This window comes from Serinus canaria, chromosome 8 (assembly GCF_022539315.1).
Source record: "Serinus canaria isolate serCan28SL12 chromosome 8, serCan2020, whole genome shotgun sequence".
Taxonomy (NCBI): Eukaryota; Metazoa; Chordata; class Aves; order Passeriformes; family Fringillidae; genus Serinus; species Serinus canaria.
This window is the reverse complement of record NC_066322.1, coordinates 13,899,933-13,925,081: the sequence shown is the minus strand read 5'-3', so window position 1 is coordinate 13,925,081 and position 25,149 is coordinate 13,899,933. Positions and strand designations below refer to the sequence as shown.

The 25,149-nt window shown below is 36.3% G+C and overlaps 1 protein-coding gene across 3 annotated transcripts in view; it reads right to left on the bottom strand.

Moving 5' to 3' along the window:
- The window catches only part of PRKACB (protein kinase cAMP-activated catalytic subunit beta), a 71,472-nt gene that overhangs the window by 24,738 nt on the left and 21,585 nt on the right, over positions 1-25,149 (bottom strand). The window contains exon 1 of one of the 3 annotated variants that reach the window (XM_009088587.4): positions 7,875-8,131. The exons of the other annotated variants lie outside the window; for them this stretch is intronic. Within the exon in view, the coding sequence (XP_009086835.1) occupies positions 7,875-8,055 (181 nt within the window). The 5' untranslated portion in view covers positions 8,056-8,131. Of the gene's footprint in view, positions 1-7,874; positions 8,132-25,149 lie in introns of those variants that run through there. 3 annotated transcript variants of the gene reach the window in all.

Here is a 25,149-nt window from a genome sequence, read left to right as displayed (position 1 = left end):
GCAGAAGTTCAGTGACTGCAAAGGATAACATCCTGCCATGCAGCTGTCCCTAAGACCAGGCTTTATGGCTAGATTATTAGCAACAGTAAGTATAAATCTGCAGGTAGCTGATCTTATCTGCATATTGACTAATGAATTCCCTGCAAGCAGGGAATAGTACCACACCCACTCATGCACAAATACCCCTTCCTTTTAAAAGTAACCTTTAGAAGTTTTATTAAACTAACTTCTTCCTTATACTCCAAACAATTGGAGGGGCTGTTCACTGTATGGATGCATTTAAAAAGTTACTTGAGAAGAGTATTTTGTTGCCTTTTCTTTTTTTCAAATATTTAATACAAGGCATAAAAACAATAGTAGATGCACAATCTTGGTCTATGGGCACTCATGTCTAAGCCTACTTCCCATAAGCTCTCTTGTTCCAGCCCTTGCATTATTAAAACTCCACAAAAATTCTCATATAGATACTTTGGGATCAGCAAGACATCTTCACAGCTGTCAGGGTAAATCAGCAAAATAGTTCTTCATCTCCTCACAAGATCTGAGCTTCTGACACATCGCTGCACTGACATATCTCCTGCAGAACATGCTTTCAATATTTACAGGAAAGGGTTGCCTGCAGTAACCAGCCAAGCAGGAGAAGTTCATTTATACCCTTAAATAGCAGAGACTGGCTTCCTGAATAAGGAAGTCTTATGTAAATAAACACATTTCACAATTCAACACACTGGTGAATAACAAGTTTTTGTTTGTCTCAGGATTAAGGCAAGTAAAAGCAGGTAAGAATGTTTATTATCCATTCTGATATAGAATGAGATTTTAGAGAGAAACTGGGTAAATCCAGCACTTATTTGGCACAGAGGCACACATAAAACTTGCATAGAACTGAACTGCAAACCATGAAAAAAGAAAGCTAAAGAAATTAAGCCACAATAATTCTTAATGGGCTGGGGTATCTGTCAACAGCTAAAGATGAATAAAGAAAAACACCAAAAACATTGTGTAAGTTACAAAACTACCTGTAAGAACCTCCACAATGAAAGCTGGGAAACTTTTGTGAACTTTGGCCTACAACGGCAGGACTAACAGAAACTCTCAGAGTAACTAGCAACAGATATATAAACAATTTGAGATGTTAACTAAAAACGAGGGCAAAAACCAAATCTTTCTGATAAAAAAAATACATAATTAATGTAATGGTGACTAGAGTAAGTCAGAGTTCAAGATTACAACATAACAAATACCCTTTCCTTTGGAAGAAATCTCAATTCTATTACTCTCATTTTTTGCTTCTACCCCAAACCAAGCACTGTGGGGACTGTTCACTTTCTGGATGTATTTTATGAATTATGTAATTCATAAGGCAGCCACCTTTGTCTTGTCTTTTTCAAATATTCTGTACAAGAACTAGAGTAAAACACCACCCAAAGTTAACACCCAAGAAACTGCTGTAGTTTGCTGTCAGTGGGTAATGGGTAACAGTGGGGAATTTTTGAAAAGAAGAAAGCATTAGTCCCATCAGACACACATAGGAAGATATATGGTTCTGGCACCTGGAAATTCCATGGCATCCTTCAATTTTTCACAATCTTTTGAGCAGTGGGAATAATCAGTTGCTGCTTATTGTCCCTTGCTGTTAGAAATATTCTCAGTGCACATAACCAATGTATTTATACTACCTCCTTTCACCTTTCACTCCTTACACATGCCTATGCTCCAGTGTGCACAAAACTGGACAATATTTCAGCACAGTCCCTCAGCATGGCTCACGCCCTTTCCATGTACTGCTCCATCTGTCTCCATACACATCTGGTATGTGACTGTCTTTTGAGTGCAAATGTCTGTGTCACCAATTACCTCTATTTGCAGTATTGGAAAATAGTAGCCCAATCATGTAATTAGTGACATTTCAGAATATTAAGCCCAGTCTTAGTGAAACAGAAGATTTAGCAGACTATACCTTTCACCCCTTGGGAGCTGGGGCTGTTAGCTTCTTGACCTAACAGTTTTATCTGTTCAAGTGGTTCAAAACAAAAGTTCAACTTCAAAGAAATAGAAAAACAGCTTTTCCTTTGAGTCTTTCTAGAAAAAAAAAATCTAAGCATATAACCAGACCTTTTCTGGGGAGGTAAAAAAGGGAAGAAATAAAAGGGAAAAAAAAATTAGCCACTTGTACTTGCAATTGAAGAAAATACATAATTTTTTCCTCAAGGTTTCACTTGCATCTTGGTCGTCTTTCACAAGGAAAGCATCTGATTTTATCCGCTGACAGGGTGTAATGTAACACTGCTGCAGTGAAGCCAGCCACAAAAATGCATTGAAAAGCATAAGAGGTTTAAATAGGGAAATGTTTACAGCAAAGACTTAATCTTGTGGAGCAGGAGATAGTTGCCTTTCCCTTGTCAAAATTAGACTAATTTATAGGTATTTTTGATTGGGAATCGACACCTGTTAAAAGTTCTTGCTATTTATTTCTATTTTTAATGGAAGTGGGAGCCTGCATGTCAAGATGAATAAAATCTACAGATGCAAATTGCAGAATGAAACCCCAGAGGAAAGAAAAATCCTCAGCCCTAAAAAGAACCACCATCCCCCAAAAAACCCACACCACTGAACAAATAAAAAAACAACATAATTGTTGAAGTTACAAACAACTATAACCTCTTTCTCACCTAGCTTGTGTGCAATTTATTCCTTTATGACTCACAAATCATAAGAGAATATCCAAACAAAAACCCAAAACTCAGAATTGACACAGCTGATTCCCACAAATCTCAATTCCTGTGGATGCTATGACCTAACTGTAAGAGAAACAGAGGAAAATGTGATGGAAAAGCCAGCCTGGTACCAACTGGTGAAAAGTGGAGACTTTCTGACCCCAGGAGAGACCTCTCCATGAGCAGAGGAGGTGGCTGTGACATGGAGGAAATGCAGAGGCTGTCGCTTCCCCCTTCCCCCGAGGCTGAGCAGGGCAGGTGGTGGCGGGGATGCCGGGACGCCATCGTGTCCCTGCGGGGAAGCGCAGCCGGCCGTGGGCCCGTGCGGCCACTCCAGCTCCGTGCTGTGCTCCCACCTACCAGCATCCCTGCAGGGATGGGGGGAGCACACGCCAGGGGCTGGGACAGCACTTTCAGGAACAGCCTGCATTTGGGTTTATTCAAACAGCCATGAGTGATGCTGTACCACAAATCTCCATTGTGTAGGTACAAAGTGCTGAAACACTGCCTTCATAACTGCATCGGTTTTGACATTTGTACTTTGTACACCAAGGAAATGACAGCCACACTTTCCATTCTGGGGAAGATGACCTCAACACATTTCTATGAGATAAGTATAGATAAGCTGATATTAGATAAGGCAGTGGGATAACTCCTCCCTGCCATGCACAAAAATGAAATCTTTGTAAAAATGGTCCTTTAAATTTGTAGTATTAAGCAAAACCACACAGACACAGATGCACACAAGCACCCCACATACATGATTAACCGCTCTTTCTTTTCCAAAAATCTCTGTCTCAAGCAATTTTCCAAAGCTCCTGACTATCTGTTTGAAACAAAAAGGCACCACTTCGAAAACTAGCATTTTTGGGCTTTTTGAAAACAATTTTCAAAGGATATATTTTTCTAAGAAAACAGATTTACAGTCTATATATTGGAAAAAACAACTTTCAATAATATTACAGGTAAGACTATAGCACTTCATAACTCCATTATATTCAAAGTACCTTATAATAACCAGTCACAATGTTTTTGGAAAGTAAATACCTGCCTGATAAGTTTACTAGATCTATTACAGTATCTCATTTCAAATAAGACTCCCCTCCCTTACTTCCATGAATGACCTCAACTATTCTGCCATCACAGCATTTGGGAGACTAAAAATCATAGCAGAATAAGCTGGTTCTGATGAAAAACAAAAGCCTGTTTAGATTTTTCAGATAATGATTACAATAATTTCAGAAGGCCTCTCTGATTTATATAAATTCACAGAAAATAATTTATTATGAGTGACACAGAAAATTAAGTGAACAGACATGTATATATTCAATTACAAAATTGTCCAAATCAGGTATTTCTAAAAGAAAGCTTTAAAATAATATTATAACACTAAACACCAGTCATGCAAAGCAAACTGTTTAATAAAAAACTGCAAATCTTTAATTATTTTACATAGAAACCCACAGCGAGTCGATTACAAAAACAAAGAAATCAGCAGTCGATGCAGCTCTGCAGACAAGAAAGGGAAACCTGGTAGATTTTCCCTGATTGTGAAGACAGAACAAAAAACGTGTCAAAAGGGAATAGAAAAGACTTACCATTCATGCTGAAGAGCTAGTTTTCAGAAACATATTGCTCCAAATATTAATCCAACAGTTGATGAAATGTGTTAATCTCTACCAAATCAGTGCTTCAATCTCTAAATACAGTTACACACTAACCAGAAAGAGAGCACACAGAATCCAGAGAGCTGCTCTTCCTTATGAGCTCCTTGTGATGCAAAAAACTACAAAGCACAAGATACCGGTAGAATATCACAATCAATATTCAGGACACAGGTATTTGGTTTTGCTCATTAACTACTACTGTTCTCACCAATGCTACCTATTCATGTCTAAAGCAACTCAAAATGGCAGGGGAAAAAAGCATGCAAACACCAGGAGGGTTTAAGATGTTCTCAATTATATCAAGCACTGGTTGTTTCCATGGCAACCTTAGACCAGAATTATCTGTTGACTTGTACCCAACTAGTAGTTATTCTAAAGCTTAAGCAATTCATACAGTATGCTCTGTACATTATTTCATATTTAACATGCGTTTTTCTCTCTTTACACACACATATATAAGTAACTATTCAGCTAAATCTCTATAAATCATTCTACTCTATTTGGAAGTATACTGGTATTATTTTGAATCAGAGACCAAATTATATTCTTTTGACTGTTTATCACCCATCCACTTTAAATTTAGAAACTATGAAGATGGCAGATGCACTAGCGGTGACCCTCCTGACCATTTCAGGTATCCAAGTTGTTGATATTCTTATGCAGATTTGGAAAACACTTTTATTGGTTCAAAAATATAAGACACACTGATCTTACTGTCTCTACATTCAAAACCAAGCAACCTCATTCTCCTTTCCTTTCTCATTTCAATTTTTAAAAGAACAACACAACAAGCAACTAAGAAAACAGAGCAAAACCAAAATGTAGGTTCCACAGAGTTGCAAGTGGTCACAGTCAAGACTTCTAAACAAAGAATGAAACGCATCGTTCTGATGGCTCCCATCACGTCCCTTTCACCCTTGGGCAGTGCAGCACAACTGACCGGGTCATCAGTTCAGGCTGCACCATCACAAGTGTGCTCAGTCAGCTTTTTAAAACAGATTTCAAGGCTTCTGGTGTCCTGAGCCACCTCTGCCCTACTGGACTCTGAGGATATTACAAAAGACCTTAATTTCATGCATCAACCAAGTATCCAAGGCAAGTCAGAGAAACTGTATGCTTTGTATATCAAAATAACAAAGAAAAGATGTTAAGTTTCAAATTCAACCACTGAAAATCCCTAAGGCCATAGACCACACTGTAATTTATTCAAACCATAACATGGACAACAGCAACTGACAACCAAAGTCCACCCGAACAAGCAGCAGCTCCTTCCCCTTCAGCAACCCCAGAGCTTCTGCAGAAACCGCTGGTAAAAGAAACAGACCCACTATTGTATTTCATTACACCAGAAGATACAAATATATTCACTTTCTTTTCAAATGGATACTACCTGAAGCCTAAAACAACAAAAACTCTGAGAAGTCACTTTGCAACTTTTTTTTTCAGGAATTAGAGTGTTTTTGCCTTGAACTCCAAGAGTAAGTCATTCTGTCTGCTAAGTAGCTCCACCTAAAACTTTACACTAACGTTTCTAAGTCGCAGTGATATATGCAGAATAGTTGAGAACACTCAAATATCCTTCAAAGACAAACACCAGCATGTTTCTAAAACACTGCTTATTCATTAAACTTTCTGTGAAATTAATCTACAAGCTGAATTCAGTGACTCCGAATTGCACTCTTGGATACAAAAACCCCCTACAACAAAACGATCCCCAAACAAACAAATCAACCAAAAAGAAATTAACAAAAAAACCCAGACACCTTGTTTCTCTTTCATGTTTTACAAGCTATTTTCACTGATGATGTATTTTTCTGAAGATCTAATTAGAAGTCAGGAGTAGACAGAAATACTTCCTCCACTGCACTCCTTTTCTTCTCTATTAGTCTGGCTACAGTGGTAACAAAATGAGAACCTTTAAATATGAACTCAGTTCACGGGTACCTACAGTAATCTATATTATTACTTTTTAAAAATAATCTAGAGATTGAAGGTAGAGTTTCAGGGTGAAGATTCAGAATTTCATCCCAAAACCAAAGCTACATAGTCACCTACCACTCAGTTACCAGCTCAGCAACTTTAGCTCAGAAAACTGCATGCAACTGCTCTGCTTAATTACGACTTAAAATAGCACTCACAGCACAGCCATTTTCACCATGTTTATCAAGAGACACGACAGTCCATTTCCTCATCAAACATGTCACACTAGGAAGCCTGCCTTATGAAGAGGGGCAGAAAGTAGAGACTTGTACAAAACAGGTCACAATTTGTGAGTGTCAGTGGGTCATTACCATGTTTTTTTCTTCATGTTATATAAACAAAAAATGCTTCAGTGTTATTTTTTTCAAACAGCTATTTACATAAAAAAGAGCTTCTACATAAACACAAGTATGCATCTATTTTTACCAAGCTGAAAACATTATGGAGAAGTGAAAGCTCCGAATTTATGCACTTTCATCATTTATCTTCCCAACAAAATGAGTCAATTCTTTCCTGTCTCATCTGGGAGACCTAGATTTAATCTATTTTAGATCACTGCATTAACACCTTTTTGTTTCTATGTTTACTGCTTATCCTCTGAGAATACATTCACTCCCTACTCATAAAATATTTTAAATTTCAAGTAAGAAGTATAAATGCTGATAATTTTCATGTCAATACTGCGATGCTGTGAATTTCCAACATGGCCTATCTGCAACTGAAATAATTGTGCTATTTCAAATCCATCAATGAATCTGAAATTTGGAACGAAATTATCATAAATTATCATATTGTAACATTTTAAAATGAGTATCTAACCAGAGACAAGAATTGCTTTGCAAAATACTACACAGCTTTAAAATTAAAAAGAATTAATTGTGATTTTTTGAAATCTCTTTCATTACTCAAAATACAACCATGAAAAATTTTATTCCATACAAATAATACTGTAAATTGTTCAGTAATTAAGAAATCAAAGCTAATCAGCATTCCTACACTAAGTTAATATGTAATAGTTAAAACCAAGCTCAATTTTATATTGTTTACCACTATAGAGAACATTTCTGATGTATATATCCCTTAAAATAAAACTGTGAATGATGAAAATCCCTTTAATTAGAATTTTAATCTGCACAGCAATGTCTGCCTATTTGGAAGTTTAAACATACTAGTCTTTAGTTAGAGTCTTCTATTTCTGCTGAACTCACTGATTTAATTTGAAAATAAGTAATTTAGAATTAAGAACTGGGGTGGGGGCTTGTCAAAACAAGTCAACTGTGCTTTGAAAGAAAAAGGAATGCATGATAAATTCTCCTGCCAGCCACCAGTCCATGAACCAGCCCCATCTTCCTCTGCCTGATGCAATTTGCTCTTCTTCCCATTAATATCTTTAGGTAATCAATTAGAAAACTGCCCCAGAACCTATCACACATCAGTGCTCACACTAGATTCACGAGGCAAACTGAAGAGCAAACACCTATAAAAGAAACAAACCCCTCCCCACACTTACTTGATTCGTCCCACCGGACAGTGAACTCAGAGCACTGCTGGCTCTCATTTTCCAGAGCCGCCCTCTGCTCATGCGCACCATTCTTGGAGTGCCTATGGAAGAGGCGGTTAGCAAACCCTTCCAGTCTCTGCAGTGCTGTGGCCGTGCCCTGGCTACAAGGGACCTCCTTGTGCCCTGCCATCTATATGCACCAGCGACTCTCACAAATCAAAAGAGAAAACATCTAAAGGGAGCAGGACGCCCCAGCGCCACTAAGAGCTATGCATGTGTCGAGCTTCCTGCCTGCAGTGTTTGCTAACCACGACTCTCTTCTACTTCCTGTTAAGGAAAGCTCTATGATGTACTGGTTTATACAGTGAAGTTTCTTTTCATGTAAACTGAAAAGTGTTTTGTTTTTCAAAAAACTAACAAGCAATAATTTCTCTAGTATGTGTTCTCATAGGTTTTTAATGCATTACACTTCATACTTAAGTATACATTTTATGTTAGAGTACTACAAACAACCTGTTCAGAAGTAAAGATCAGAAAGTAGATAGGTATTTTTTTAATTTACCACAACCACACGTGAAAAAAACCAAAAGTAACTATTCTGCACTTCCTCCCCAGTTATTAAGATGGAGTACCAAATCATCAGAGCAAACATAACCAGCTGGAATCTAATCTTTAGTAATCTCATGCCTTCAACTAATCAACTTCCTAAGAAAGGAAGTTACTGGCAAACACTACTGAACAAACTTATTTTATTACTGGAGGAAGAAAAACCATATTATTTTCCTCCTTTGTGGATAAAATCAGTGAAGAAGCTGAATTCTATTGCATATTTAAACATAACTGCATTGTACTTTTTCAAACTGGGTTCTACTTATTCCACTAATGAACCAAGCGCATTGAACTTTTTGCTGATAAGATTTCATTCTTCCACAAGAAAACTTCGTATTTTCAACTGTGGAGTAAGTCTAGAAAGTGTAACTTTTAATGGCACAAAATATAAGGAAAAGAAACTGAAAGCTGTATTTAACACTACAATTATTTGCAAACTTTGGGTGCTTACAATGGGCAATACTAAATATTCGTTTTTGTGAAAATAGAAACACATCTATTTCTGCACATCTACAATGTGGCTTTTAAAAACTTTAGGTTATTCTTAAGAAAGACTGAAATATGTTTTCCACAATCTGTCTCCTGTCTTACAGTCAACACGTGTTAAAGACATACCTCTCATTTTTCACCACCATACTTCTCACTGCATAGTTTTCAAATGTCAGCAGATACCCACCCCTGGACATTATATAACCATTTCATAACAACCCTGTGCCTCAGAAAAAAACCCTCATGCTGACAAACTGCCCATGACAGTGATAAAACAATAAAAATGCCAACAGACAGATTTTACAAATTTGGCTACATTCTTCCTCATGGGCACTGCTACACTTGTGATTGGCCTCAGCCAGCACAACACATTACATTTCTAGACTCTACACAAAGCCCAGGAATGCCCTGTGCTTGCAGGCTCCAGATACTCTGGAAATGTAATTTCTTTCTCCTGGTCAAAATTTGGAATCAACTGTCTAAATGCCTACATTCTGCACAGCCATCTGCCAATTTGGGTGAGCATCAGCTATTGCAGCGGTGCTAGGCTGCTCCTCCATCAGGGTCTGGTGCTGCAACCTTCCCTGGATGCCACCTCATGCCTTCCAGCCTTTCACCTGCTCTGTTCCAAGAACAATTATGACATCCACAACATCCCATTGGTTCAAGGCTCTGCTGCCAGAAACAAGAGGCAGTGAAGATCATGAGGGTCTGTTTGCCTTACCAGGGGTCACATATAGGCAGAGGGGATATATATTACATGCCATATATAACCCAACACTTCAAAACCGAGTAAGGCCATGCACCTCCCACATAATAATATAAAAAATATTTAAGACAACATCAAGATGTTTATTCCCTGTGTTGGTGATCTTTCTGGAGCTGAAGAGCCTCTCTGGAATTGTACAGATGCGCTCCCCCTGTGGCTCACCACAAGTCCTTAGGCACTGAGAGATCTTTCCAAGAGACTCATATGCTCTTTAACCTTGGCTTGTTTTCTCCAGTAAACAAAGCTACCTGGTATGATGGCGTGCTTATCTTGTCTCTCTGCTCTCCCATGGTTCTGAGCTTTTACACTACTGTTGTCTTATCTTTCATACATGTCTTCAACTAAAACATTTTGTTTCCCTGATCTGAAAGACAGTAATTTACAAAATTCACATTACTTAAGTTTTAGTCTGCCAGCCATGTTGAGTCCATGGAGAGATGTGGAAACTACCACAGAGCAACTCTGCCCATCAAAATTCAGGGCTCTTAATGCACCCAAATGTCTAGCCTGGACACTTGAGGCAGGAGCCAAAATAAGAATCATAAATACTCATACTCTGACATCACAGTGCTTTAAGTGAAAACATGTTACCAAAAAGGAATTCTTAGAAGAAATCCTAAGAGAAAGCCTGAATTTGCCAGAATTTTCTGAACTACTGCCAGTGTACGGTTACAGAAGTTTCTGCACACATGAAACACGAAAAGAAAGCGCTGGTCACATTTTCACAGGTAGTAATACACTTTCCTAATCTAGGAAATTCTTGGCATTGATTGGCATTGCCCAATGATAATACAAAAAGCTACCATACAGACCCACATCTCATATAGCTTTTAATGTCTTCAAATGAAGTCCATGATTTTTAAAGGTGGAACATCCCATTTCCATTTACTTAATATTTCATCTTATTAATACAGTGATCTTCCAATTCATTATTACATCAAGTAAATTATATGCTATATAGGAAGAACAGAATGCAAGAGAGAATCTGAAATTCCTGTTCTGTAAAAGATAATGAACTTCTAATTTCTTGAGGCCAAAGTCAACACTGAAACGTTAACTTTATTTTTCCTATCTTCTGACCACCAAATCTTCACAAAATTTTAAAACACATTTAAAAACTCAGAGCAGTAACATTCAACAAGTAACATAAAACTGAGACATTCAACTCTGAATTTGAACATTGAATGTGCAAATTCTGGTATTTTGATAAACAGTATTTCAGCAAAAACGCTCCCACAATTTTATTAAAAGCAACATCATGATGTGTTAGCCCAAGTACAAGGGCTAACACAGTGGTTCCCTAAGCTGATAAAGGCAACAAAGCCATTTACACTTTTCCAGATGGCCAACCTATAGGCCAAACATGCCCTGTGGCATGTTACAACACACAGCACTATAACCCAGCCACACATCTTCCAACTCCTTGCTAAAAAAGAATCTACTAGGTAGCTACATGGACAATTTATTTTTAATAATCTCTGCTAAAGCAATATTTCTCAATTTCTAAGAAGAAACTCTACTGTATCAAGCCCTGAAAATGAAGGATTAAGAATGAGAGAACACTCCTCTCCTCAAAGGACCCAGATGGTTGAGTAACAGCATGTTACCATGTGTTGTAACTTTACTTGGAAATCGTTTGAAATATTTTTAAAGGATAATGTGCGCATTTTTCTATATTCAGGCAAAGCAGGACTGTACAAATAACACCATTCTTTAGTGTTTAATGAAGGTTAACCCTGAGAATTTTGCAATCAAGAACAAGAGTTTTAAAGACAATTTAATCTATTCCTTAACAGGACCTAGGAAAATGGGTTTACAATACAAACCAAATTTCAGATCACCTACAGCTAAATAAAATTTAAGTTTTAATTCCATATCTTGAAATAGTATTTTTCTGGTTCCATGTTCTAGTTCTCTAAATAAAAATACTATTTTCTATCTTCTTTTAAATATGAAACATATTATTTTAAACTGAAATATTTCTTCACAGGAGGCCTCTATCTGTATTAAACAGACATACTGCAACACTTTCTGCATTTTTTTTGGTAATCAATGGAAAAAATAACTTAAACCTTATAAATTCCTAATAAAGAACTTATTTTTCCTAGAGGTTAAAGAAAGTTTGTTTATTTACTTTAAAATTTGATTACTTGATGAAACACATTTTCTTCTTTATGCATCAGTTATTTCAAGAATGAAGGATAAAAATCCAACTTCAATATTTATTATTTATTACAAAAGGAATGAGCAATTACTTGATACAAAGTATTAGTGAGGGATCCTCCATTTTTAAGAGCTTGGGGATCTTGCCAAATTTTGCTGGTCTCTTACTGACCAATAAAGTATTTGTAAGTTGAAAGACACAGCCAACACATTTCATAAAAAGAAAATAATTTAAGTGTCGAATTTTGAATTCGAAAATACAAAAGTTTCTAAGCATTTAATGACTCTCAAATTTTTACATGATATATACAAAAAAACCCTAGAGTGCCTGTGCTATAAGCCTTAGGCAATATGTGTGGTATTTTTCTAGTTGTTAGATAAACCTTGAGAGAAAAGGATGTAAAACAAAGTATGCAGATAGCCCTTTTGTAACTTAAAACCCCCTACATTTTCATCTGAAATTATGTAATTGAACACAATCCATTTTGAGTCTTGCCAGGCATGCATATTTCAGAAGGAATTATGGGTAGAGAGACAAAAAAAGGCTCTTGAAAAAGCAGATGTGTTTTGATTTTCACTGTACATCCAGCACTATTCCACTGGGCTGCATTTCTTCTTAAACACACGGAAGGAGGAGCAGTATTTGCTCACAGCTTACAGCTTTAATAGCTCTCCATTTTGAAACAAAGATTTTTCAAAACGTGCATAAAGAAAATAAGCACAATCAGTAACCTCATTGTTTAATAAAACACAAGAAAGCAAACCCATACAGGTTCAGTATGCCTCTATGCCTATATTTTTTCTAACAAGGTTAACCCTTCCTAGAGAGTCCCTCCGAGAGCTGCACTGAGGCTGGGACTGCAGCACTGCTATAAATAGGACCGCCAGGAGGAAGTTGTTGCTATGGAAACACTAGTCATATTTCTATTTTGACTCCATAGGTCTCTACTGGCATCTACTGTACACCAGTTTAACTGCAGCACACATTTAATACCTTCTCATCAGGAAGCATTAATTTAAGGTCACATGGTCAAACAGCATTCTTTGTTTGTTAACCATGATGATACAAAATGAATAAAAAAAACAAGTGAGAACTTGGAGTAAAAAAAGAAATAAAAATGACAAATTCAACATCTGATTTTTCATATGTAAGCTAAAAGTTCTTACTTTTCCCATCAGTTTTCTTGTCATAATTTGACAAATTCATCATCCAAGATATTGTGATTCAGGTATGTGTTGTGGACACACACCACGGCAGCAGATCAAGTTACCTCATTTCTACCAACACATTATCTGGTCTTTTTGAAATCAAATACCTTGTAGTCACAGTCCCACATCTAGCACTGACAAGAAGGGGACAGAGAACTCTCTCAATGCAAAAGATAAATCTTAACAAAACTGCCCAATTTGCCAAAGACAACTGGATTTCTCCCCTAAGACATCACCTTGCCCCATGCTTGTCTCACAGCTTCCTTCAAGGTGCTGTGCTCACTGATGCTGGCCAATACAACACATGAGACTGCAAGATGGATGTTGGCAGAATGTGAATAAATATTACACAACTGCTCCACAGTAAAACAAAGGTTAAACAGGAACCATCTTTGAAACAGCTGCTTTCAAGTACTGGTGAAATCTGCTTGGAGTCCATGCCCTTCCAAATCACACAGACTGCTTAAATAACCTCCTGTAGTTACTTGCTAGCACAATTTATGATAGCTTGACAGCCAATCAGCCAATCTGTTACTTTGCAGCAAAAGAGGAAGTACCTATGTAAGTGGTTTTTGTTGTATTTACACAAAATAGTAATCTACCAGGAGTAAGCTGTTTCTGCTTTTGAACCAATGAGGCCTAGAAAGTCCATATAAGTATATGGACTTTTAAAATTAAAATCCAAGGTTAAATTGTGAAGCAATTTAGCATGAACTCAGTTGCTCTGCCTCTCTGAAAAAGCTAACAGCAAATAAAGGTTTTGGTTCACCTAATTTACATCAAACTAATTACTACTGTTAATTAATGCTGAGCATTAATGGGTTATTGATCCAAATTGAGTTCTGGAATTAGAAGAACCACGCAGACATTTTGCTCAATATCTGACTGGGCCCAAGGAGAAGCTCCCTGCTTCCATCCTGGCCCTTTTCCATCAGATCAAGGATGCTGAAGATTTGCCTCTCACAGGAACCGTAAAGGCTCCTGCAGGTGCAAAGCTGCTGTAGAGAGGATCTTGGCTACAGGGTAGAGGAGCTCTCCTTTGGGTAGAGGAGCTCTTCTTTTTCCAAAATCTATGTTTGGTCTATCCTTCCTTGGTTTAGCTACTTAGCTAAAGGAACTTGAAAGGAACTGCCCCATATGAGGCACACTTAAGTCCAAAAACTCATTCCTAGGACACATTAAGCATTATGTGTCCTGAATCAGAGTGCCTCACATATCAAATTATTACTAACTCAGGGAGATCTGGAGTAATATTTACAGATAATTTTTAATGCAGGATAATGGGAGGAAGTAAAAGAAAGAACAGCAGTAAAATGTTCACCTAAACTGAAGTTTTGTAGGCAAAAATTATTCACTATATTAGCAGCTACACTTCACTATCAGATCTCTACTGCACAGTAAAAGACCAGAATGCTAAATACTAGAGTAACCAGAGACATTTTGGTAACACTTTCAGGAAGCCAATCTGCATTTTAAATCACCAGCACGCTTCCTAGGGGGAAAAAATAACCCAAACCGAATGACTCCATCTTGAGCTAAGTATTTTAAATTCATACCTTTGTTTTCCTCCAAAACTGGAGCATTCCTTGATTATATGACATTTAGGTTCAATTAGAAAAATATCAAAATAAGAAAGAAAGCAAACCCAAAGTAACTCTATTAGAAGGGATAGTGCTTTTTCATAGACTGAAGGAGTAGAGGGTGCAAATTAGAATACAGTAGTGGCTTTCATAAAGTCCAGTCTGAAGCACAAAACATTTGGCCGAGTGCTGCAGAGATGTGCTCACCACTACACAGCCCCTGTATTCCAGTGTCTCACCAGACTGCAGGCTGCCCTAGAGGGTCCTGCTCCCTCCTCCCCCACCAGCCTGCTGTGCTTCAGATCCCCACAAAACAGAGGAACAAGTGAAGCTCTCACTGTCCCCCACAGCAGCTAGAGTGGAACACAGGCATTAAACCCTGAAAAGTAGAGGGGATGCTGCTGGCCACAGGACAAGACGCTGCAGAACGTCTAAGAGGGCATTTCAGAGTTCACCAAACACACCTTGTGCTAAGTGAGTGGAATCTCAACTACAGGAACTTGCAGGACTGCAGAGGCATCAGACGCACAGCTCAGAAAACAAGATTTCTCTATATACTGAGGTTAATGACACCGTGTTTACAAAATATATGTTAGTCTGCACTTAAATGGAGTAACAAATGCCATCTGCTGGTTTAAAACCAAACAAAGCATGAGGTAAAAAAACTATAATGCTGAACAGAAAATTTTAGAAGTACTCAATCATTCATTTGTAATGTGTTGTATAAACACAACTGAATATCTCATATTTTTTAAAGCGGAAATAATTCACACACCAACCTTCTAATTACTGGCTACTTTTCTTAGTGAAGCAGCAATGAAGTTCAAAGAATGTACATGTCCTTTTTTCACTATTTGTGATGGGTTTTAATTTAAACATTTTAATTTATAATGAGTTTATTTCACATAAGGTGAATTTGTCTATTATTACTCTGACTATATTCTTAAATAGTATTTACATTTGAATGTAATAGAAATAATTCACCAAGTTAAAAAAAATTCTTAAGCATTTGCCTTTAGCTATTTATGAAATGTGTTTACCAGTAAGCAAAGACACTTTGCTTCTCAGTCCACATTACCTTGTGACATTCCCAAGTTTTACTTTATAACAAATGCCAAAACAACTAAAGCTTGAACAGGTAGAATGCTCAAAAGATATCTTTCACTCTTTTATTTACAAAGAATGAGATAAGTAACATGACTACGAGTATATTTAATTTGGTTTTATGTTTGTTTTAAAGCACAGGAGAGCAGGAAGCACTTTCCAGGAAAGAAACACAAGATTAAATACACAGTGTTTCTTTTCTTTTTTGTGGATAAATTACACCAATCTTTGTAATTCTCTGAACAAATGTTTGAACAAAGTCAAATAATTCACATGGCAGGCTAGCTCCACATGCAATATGAATATCAGCAAAGATATAATTCCTTAATATTGTATCCTCAACCTTTCAATTGTATTTTCCCTTTCAAAGCATCATGATCAAAGATTTTTTTTTTAAAGATCAAAAGAAACTAGTGGTTCCTTCACCAGCTTATAAAGTTGCAAGCTGTGCTGAACATAATTTTTTTTCTTATTTTTAGTGGAAAATGAGTGCTTGATAATACATAACATTTTTATTCTGAGAAGTTTAACAATTCTGCATTTTGTTAAAAAAGCAAATATTTTCCTTCTAAGAAACAGGTTTTTGTTATGCTGGCTACTTGTAATTGAGCTCACTCCATTAGATTTCACAAAGAACAAACTTTTCTACAGTAACATTATTAAAATAAAATAAAAAAATAATTTGAAATTAAGTGTAATATAAACTTTTAACTGACAGGTTAACTACAGTAAATCACCTTGAAGCTACTTTTTAATTAGATACAAGGACATCCATTAGTTGAAATTGAATTTACCTTTAATTTTCTCTAAAGAGTAAAAAGAGCAAAGAGTAATTAAAAATACATTCTGAAAATCACTGTTTCATACCGTGAATTGCCACTAAAAGCATCTTCTCAAAGCAGTGACAATCAACCCCATACCCTCCTGAACAAGGATGAAGTGACTCTTATGTACCACTGTGTGCTTCAGTGCCCACCTCCACTGCAGACTGCACACAGGGAGAGCAGGTCCTTTTCCAAACAGGCTTCACCAGCTAGGGCCTTCCTGCTAATAACTGGGAATGTCATCCTTCATCTGGCAGTGGTCACATCATAGGATAGGCCATCCTAATCATGATTACTCCAAAATAAAGAAAATGTTTTGACTATTTATATTTTGAATGAGTAAAGTCTATTTCATGATAGCATCGCACAGGCCCACCTTTATTTCTGGGAAATAAAAATCTCTCTAATTTAGCAGAGCTTGAAGACATCACTTGAGTTTTTACCTTAATTTACTTGAACCATTTTGAGAAAAAATGCTTAAAAGTTTGTAACTAGCCAGAGGCTTCATTTCTTCCTCCTGGAAGAACAAACATGTTTCACTGGGAGCCAGTCTCAGATGCTCATAGCTCTTCCTAACAAGCTCAATACAGAATTGTTATTTCTGGGAGTCACATGGCATGTGGGAAGGTTCTGGTTTTCTTCCAATTCCTCTCAAGTTAAAATCTACCCAAGAAAGCTGCCAACTGCCAAAATGAGGTAACAGTTGCACTACATTGGGCAATTTTTCTAAACTTATTTCCACTATAAGATCCACCTTCCTCCACTCTTAGGGAGGGTGGGTGGAAGGAAACACATGGCATCCCATTTAAGTGAAGTATCAAAATAATGAGCTTAGTAATTGCAGCAACTGAGCCCTCTCCTCACCTTTCTAATACAATTTTAAAAAAAGTCCAGCACTTAAACTACAATAAATAAAAGCCTAAATGAATACTTATCTGAAGTGAAAATGAGGGCTTACATATTATTATTAGGTAACATATGACATTTGAATTCCTTTATCTCTGTGAAGTTGGCACTTTCAGAAGAAAATATCAGCTTCATTTATGAGCCAAATAAGGCAAAGTAGTATTGCAATTTTTGAAAACATTGCTGATACATGATTTTTCTCTAAAGTTGTGCAAGGCTAACAATGCATTTATGCATTGCTGGAAAACTTGCAGCCTCATTGCCATTCATGTTGAAACACCAAGTTTATCTTCCTTCCTTACTCTGAGGAAAAATGGGTACATATATACTCACTCTAAGAAACAGGAAAGAAAGGCTGATATTCTGGGTACAAATTTTGTTCTACTTAAGGCAACCAGCTCAAGGAATATAGATAAGAAAAGCATACTTTCAGAAGAACTGCAAACAAATCCATAACTAACCACCCTAATAACAAAATGCTTGCAGTCACCTAGAATAGGTATGAAAATAGCAGGGCAGAAAACTCAGCATGACCCTTTAATTCTTCTCCTTTTCTACAAAGACAAATCTTTCTCAGTACTATCAAAAATGCAATTCATGTCTCTAGGTAAATATTTTAATTCTGAAAATCATATATGAACATCATTACATGAATATATATACTACACAGTATTTTGAAAAACTTCCTCTCATTTGGACAGTGTTTGTTGAAATTATTTGTTTCACTCAGTCCCTTAAAGGAGTGAACATACATCTAGAGATACAATTACCAGACAGACACACAACTGGACACAGCCACCTGCAACAGAAGAGGCCACTTACTCATGTCCTGGGCAGTGTGCTGGGGAGGCTGAGCTCAGATGTTCTCTCTGCCTTTCTTCACAGAATTCTTTTGCACCTCTGGTTTTGCAAATACCTCTTTGGTATAATTCTGTTCCACATATTATACATTCAAGTATTTTTCAGTTCAGCCTGACTGCTCAATATGCCAAAATTTCTAATCATACATTCCATCTGTTCTCATTAATTTCTGTAGTCTAAAAATAATTGGTAGCCTGAAATTCAACAGAAAACTCAGCCATACACATGGAAACAATTTCAAATAAAATTGACTGGTTTTTGTTTAAATTAAAAATAAGACTTATTTTGATGTTTCATGCTTAAATTGGCATTCTGAAGTTCAAACACTTGTTTTTGGAGTTTTTTTTGCATCAGACAAGAAGATGGATTAATATCACACTTTTGAAAGTAAATAACATAAATTGGCTGACCTATTAAAAATTAAGAGAATTATAAGCACACATAAAAAAAGACACATTTAGTTTTGCCCTAAATCAAATAAACCCCAAATTAAGGCCTCCTAAAAAAACATATTGAGTGAAATAGATATATTCAAGACATATTTACACCAGCAACTTTAATTATTGCTAAAACAGGTTAAAATTTGAAAGATAAAGGAAATTACACTTGCTTCTTTGTTTACAAGTAATTACTGAGCCATTAAAACAGTTTAAAATTAAAATACTTTTTCTCTGCCATTAAGAGTCCACTTCAGGAACAAGTGACACAAGCATGGGGAACATAACAACATTAGAATATACCAGAATGTCACCAACACTCAGTCAAAAACTGGAATTTCACAACAGAACTGGGGGGGAGGAAAGGCAAAAAAAAAAAAAAAAAAAAACCAAACCAAAAAACAAACCCAACCTAAAAAACAAAAACAAAAAAAATCAGAGGAAGGGCTAACATGCAAAGAATTGAGAACTGATGCAAGACTGCATTAGGGAGCTGGCACAAGGCAGAGGTAAAACTGAAACAAGGAGCTAAGGAAGGACAGAGTGAGGGCTCTGCATCTGAAACCACTACAGTGAGTGAAGACAAAACCTGAGATTGAGGCTATGTTAAAGAGCAGGAAAAAGCATCTTCACCAGTTGTCTCAAACAATTAGAAGAGTTTTATTCTCTCATATTATTAAAAAATAAAGTTGTACAATACAAGCCTCCAAGACTGTAGTGTAGCCAAAATTTTTCTAGATAAAAAGGTCTGCCCTATCACTGTACATGGAGAAGAAAAATAGCCTAACCCCTTGTTGCACCAAATTTTCAGCCATTTAAATTTAAAGGACAATACTCCATGTCTCTCACCCTTAATTCTCTTTTAGACATTCATTTTAGAAGGTCAAGGGCCAAAAACTGATTTAACAGAATCTTATTATCTCAACTCTTTTCAGTTCTCAAACTGAAATGGAAGCTTAATTTGGTTACTGTGTGCCAACTGGGCATAAAGGAAAGAAAAAACACCCATTTCTTCAATATTCTTCAGTATTTTAGCAACTTATGACTTGCTATAACTGATTTAGGAAATGAATACCAAACTACAGATATACTTTGGGCACGCTAAAGAAATGAACTCCTCAAACACTTAAGTTTGCTAGATCTTGTTTTGCTTGCTTTCATTTTTATCTGATGTTCTACAGATACTGATTGAGACATTTAAGCTGTAAAACTTAGTGGCTGCAGCATTATTAATATGTTGATATCTTTATATGAAATAATAATAATAAAAAAAAATCTGACCTTGGGGTGCGATCACTTCAGCCAGAGCCAAGACTGCAGCACGAAAAGAGACTTCAGAAAAGCACTTCTGCTCCTTGGCTCACAGGCTAAGCAATCAAAACATCCAAAGTTTATCATGGATTGCATGGATCACCTAAGGGTACTCCCCTGGACCCCAATTTATGATGTAGCTCAGACTTCAAAAATAATTAATATTCCTTTATGATGTGGTTAAATACTGGTATCTGTGGTGCTGCTTGTCATTGGTATTTTTGTCTTTGTAACTTTCAGACTGAATTACTACAAGTGGTGATTACACACATTTATGCTCAAAAGCCCAACTACAATTAGTGTACAACACCACTGCATGCTCTGACACAGCCATGGAACCAACAGTTTAGTAACATTTTACCTGCTCCCCTAAGACTCATCTGTTGCATGCTACAGCTGCCTTCAACCTAGAAATGAGTAAAATTCTTTATTGCCTTGGTGACTCTCTCTTTATCCATTTTCATGACTGTTATGGTTTGGTGAGGTGAGATCTAACATTTAACTTGGACCATGTGCAGTGGGGATAAGGAGACCCAACTGGCCATTACAAAATAAATATTAACCTAAACATAACTTCTGAGCCATGACTCCATGACTGCAGAGTAAGGAAGGTAAAGACTGCTTTCCAATAGTTGGCATATTTTTAATACGAGACTTATTTTTAATAAGAGATTAATAAGTTTTGAAAAGCCTGTCACTTACAGGGAAACAAACATTTTTTCTTTGGTGTTGAATGTAAATTCACAGAGAAACCAATTTCAATACAAAATACTATTAATATGATTCTGAGCTCATGACTTCCAGCATACATTTCATTTTCCCTTACAGTATCTGAACATTTTCAGGACTGAAATGAAGAAGATGAAGTTTCCCCAGCTCTCTTATTTTGAAGAAGAATTCACACAATTCACCTGACTTTATTTTGGGGTTTTTTAATTAACAAACATAAAAGCTTGAAACATTGCCAGAAAGACGAACGGCTATTCCAGGACCCCATCAGGAGGCACTTTACGCAGGAACACATGGGAAACCTGCTCTGCAATAGAAGCCAAAAGTTTGCAAAGTACTTTCCCAGAGTCCATTTAGGTTTAAAAATAGAAATGTAGTATTATGATACAGCAGTCACATGTGGTACATTTGATCTATTTTGAGCTAAAATTAATAAGCACTTTGAGAATGTGAAGTAAATTGATATACTAATTGCCATAAAATAAGGTATAGCTTTCTCTCTGTAACAAACTGCCAACTTAGATGTATGACTGTCAAAAAATGAAGATACACATTATTTTAAGTTACTACAAGTGTTACTACAAGCCTAGGGTGATTATAAGAAGTCATTTTACTGTATTGTTGTATGCTTAGGTCTTCTAAAGAGTTAATTGTTAAATTAATATTTGCAGTTATTTGCCAGTTTACAGATGAAAGATGCTTAATAGTGCCAACTAATTTTAAAAGAAAATTATTTTCCCCCAAAAATTTCCCTTTTATTTTCCCTATACTTTCCCTAACAGAAATTCAGAAATGGTTAAAAGCAATAGGGCTGTTAAGCCTGATTGCATTGCCTCTGCCTTGTTTTTCTGGAACATCGCAAATGAGAAGTAAGGATTTAGACAATCATATGACTCCCAAGTTTAACAGCCCAGATTTTCAGTGCATCAAGCCTAAGTAGGAAGGTCAACAAATACTGCTGTTTGACCTCGGGTAAGAGCTGAATAGTATCTACAACTGATTTTCACACTGTGACACCAGAGCATGACACATTTCTGCTATTTGTACAAAACACTGATGGGTGGGCTTCTAATGAGATTTATAGGAGTACTGCTGAGTTAGAAAAAAGAGCTCCCTCAGAGTTCCAGACAGCAAAGGCTTATCACAATACCTATTTCCCTTCTTATGATCCCAAATTGTCTGTCTTAAACTTGATATAATATATAAAAAGATTGGTTTCTTCCCATAATTTTTAATAAATTCCCCTAACTTGAACATAAAAATATGCAAAGTACAAACTATGCCACTGAAAAAGCTACTGCATTACCTCTTAGCTTTATTGTACATTCCAAAAATAAAAACCAGGAATTCCAGTGATACTGGATAAAGTCAACTAAATTAGTCATACTAATTATGAATATTTATGAATAAAGACAGTATCTGACTAGTAAAATTTACTGCCTTTTCATAGGAAGACATTTACAAATCAAACCATATAAACAAGTACTTGTCTACATAACTTAAACAGAGAACTATGTCTTAAAGACATGATTTATAGTTCACATTTTGGCATTCAAAGGCATTAAAAAAGTCAGAATTAGTATTCTTTTCATAACCTCTGCATGTCCCTTGTTTACACATTCTTTGTAACAACAGATACAAGCATGTATTCAATCTTCCACAGACTGGTACTTCCTGCAGAACAACGTATGAACTATCCTGGCACTCAATCAGGATCAGGCAGTGAAGGAAATGTATCAGCTGAGTTCCTTTGGAAAGACTTACAGAACTTTGGAAGCAGGATGAAGTAGCCTTTAGCAGCATCAGGACAAGCTGCTGCCAAAGGCTACTAAATACCATCCTTGAAGAGTAGACACTATCCTTGTTCTGTGACAAGGTACTCATATCATATGATTTTCAGCTGTAGGTACTGCTGCTTTTTTATCCCCAGGATGATGAAATGTTACTTGGATGCCTATTTGACAAAGAAGAAATAAATACTATTAGAACAGGAAGAAAACAAGCAGGGAGGAATATGAGGCTTTATTTTATTCTCTACCCACTGCATTGGTTAACTTTTAGTAACAAATCAAGTAACTTTCATATAGACCTTCAACAGAAAATAGTGCATTCATGCTTTATTGTAAAAACTCCAATTTGAACAAAACCATAATGGAGACACAAAACTAATCAGTCCGAAACAGATCTACATGGAAAGACAGCTTGGGAAAAAGGTGTAATGAAAAAACAGAGAGGAGGTCTGCATGTATGTTAATTACAGCTGAAAGAAGTTCAATAGGAATCATAAGAAGTATACACAAAATGAGAGAAACAAGTTCAACTCCTTAATAAAACCCTTTCCCCCTGCCCCCATCATGAGACTGATTTTAATTTGCCTGAGCAAGGAATTCTTTAATTGTTATAAGAGCTATATAACCATAAAAATTCATTCTAAGATTACTCTTTATTATGGACAATAGAGGCCTGACAGAACTGGAATTGTTTCACCAGAGTTTTTTTAAAGCTTATAGATTTACACAAGAATTACAAACTTTCTTAGCAGCAAGACAGAATCAGTTTTGCAAAATAAAGTGGCACACTTTATGTCTGATGGTGTGTGATCACAAACTCTGAGAAGCTGTTCCTGTAGAGAAAACATACACTGATTTTTAGCTTCCCAGGAAAGGAAAATTATGTATCACCTGAAAAGTCACATCTCGGCCTGTTGAAAGAAACACTAAACCATAAAATGAAGGCAAAGAACTAGGTGATACAGCAAAAGAACCTTTGGACATATTATTAGAGCTCTTCCAGTCAAGAAAAAAACAACCAAACCCATGCTCCTCACACAAATGCACATTGTCACCTACTTCACCTGAGCAGGTTACCTGCTTCCACCACCCACTCATCACTTAAACAGAAATAAGTGAAATGCTGCTCTCTGCAGATTGTCTTGATTCAACCCTGGGTGTTTATAAAGAATGTATAAAAATCTACCTATACATAGAAATGAAGGTGGGAAGTCCATAACAAGTTTTCTCACGGGCCATCTTCCACTATTTGCTCAAACTCTTTGTGGGGTATTCTTGCTGTGTCTTTGCCTCCTCTCAGAAACAACACACACTCATCTTCCCCAAATGATATACAGGTACACAAGTTCTCCTTCCTGAAATATTCCACTGGTGAGCTGCCCGGTTTTTATTTTGAAAACATTAATTTGGCTGATTTGAGTTTTGGGGGACTTTCTGGTTTATTTACCAAGAATAGGAAAGTTGCCTTTCCAGCCTTCATTTTCTCTAGACATCTACCCAGCCCATAATCATAAATACAACAAATGTGATAAGAATGGACAGCATAAGAAGTGTTTGAATAATTCTACTCTTACCAGGCAAAGTAAGATACTGAAAACGACCTGAGTTTACTGATACTGAAATAATGTAACCTTTACTTCTAAGCAAAGCAAAATTAAACTAATATCAAGTAGCTAAAAATATTAAAATGCATAGTTTTTAATATGCAATAATCACCACTGTTTACTATTTAAAACACTATTAATTACCCCCTAAGATGAGATTAAAATATATTCTTGAAATACAAGGTGTGAAAAAACACCCCATGGCACCTTGTTTCAACAAGGTGTACAAGTCCTTCTTCTTTTTAAAATATTACCTGAACAGGTGCAGGATTTGAGGGGTAAAGTTCATTAACAATGACAATCTCGTAGGCCACAATACTTTCTATACCAGACTTTAGAAGACAAAAGACAAAACAGAAGACAGATGCATGGTGTATAAATACTTGCTGGCAAGAAAAGATTTCTTTTAGTGAGAATCCTAACAGTGTTTGTCATTAAAAATCACTCAGCGAAAAGAATGTGAATACTTTACAGCAAAGAAGATACATCTTTTATGTTGTTACATGTACTAAAATAGAAACACTGAATTAAGACAAACGGTCTTGATCCTCATAAATTAATTTGTTCCTAAGCTAGATTGTCTTTGTTAATAAATCAACAAGTAATATTGCAACATGTAGTTTGAATTAATGAAAATACGATACTTACATTGTGTAACAGAGGACCAGAATATAAGATTGCACTTCAAAAAGATTTTCAATTTCTTAAAGTGAAAGTCTTCTTAAAAATGCTCTTGTTAAGAGGTTAAAGCATTCATTAATGTAAGAAAAAATGTTAATTGCACCATGCTAGTATATACAACTACCAAAGAAAAGCAGATCACTTACCTGTTAATGGCTTAATTTTAAAAAAATCAACTTTGAACATAAATATCCAAATTTTTCTACCCTTAACCAGAT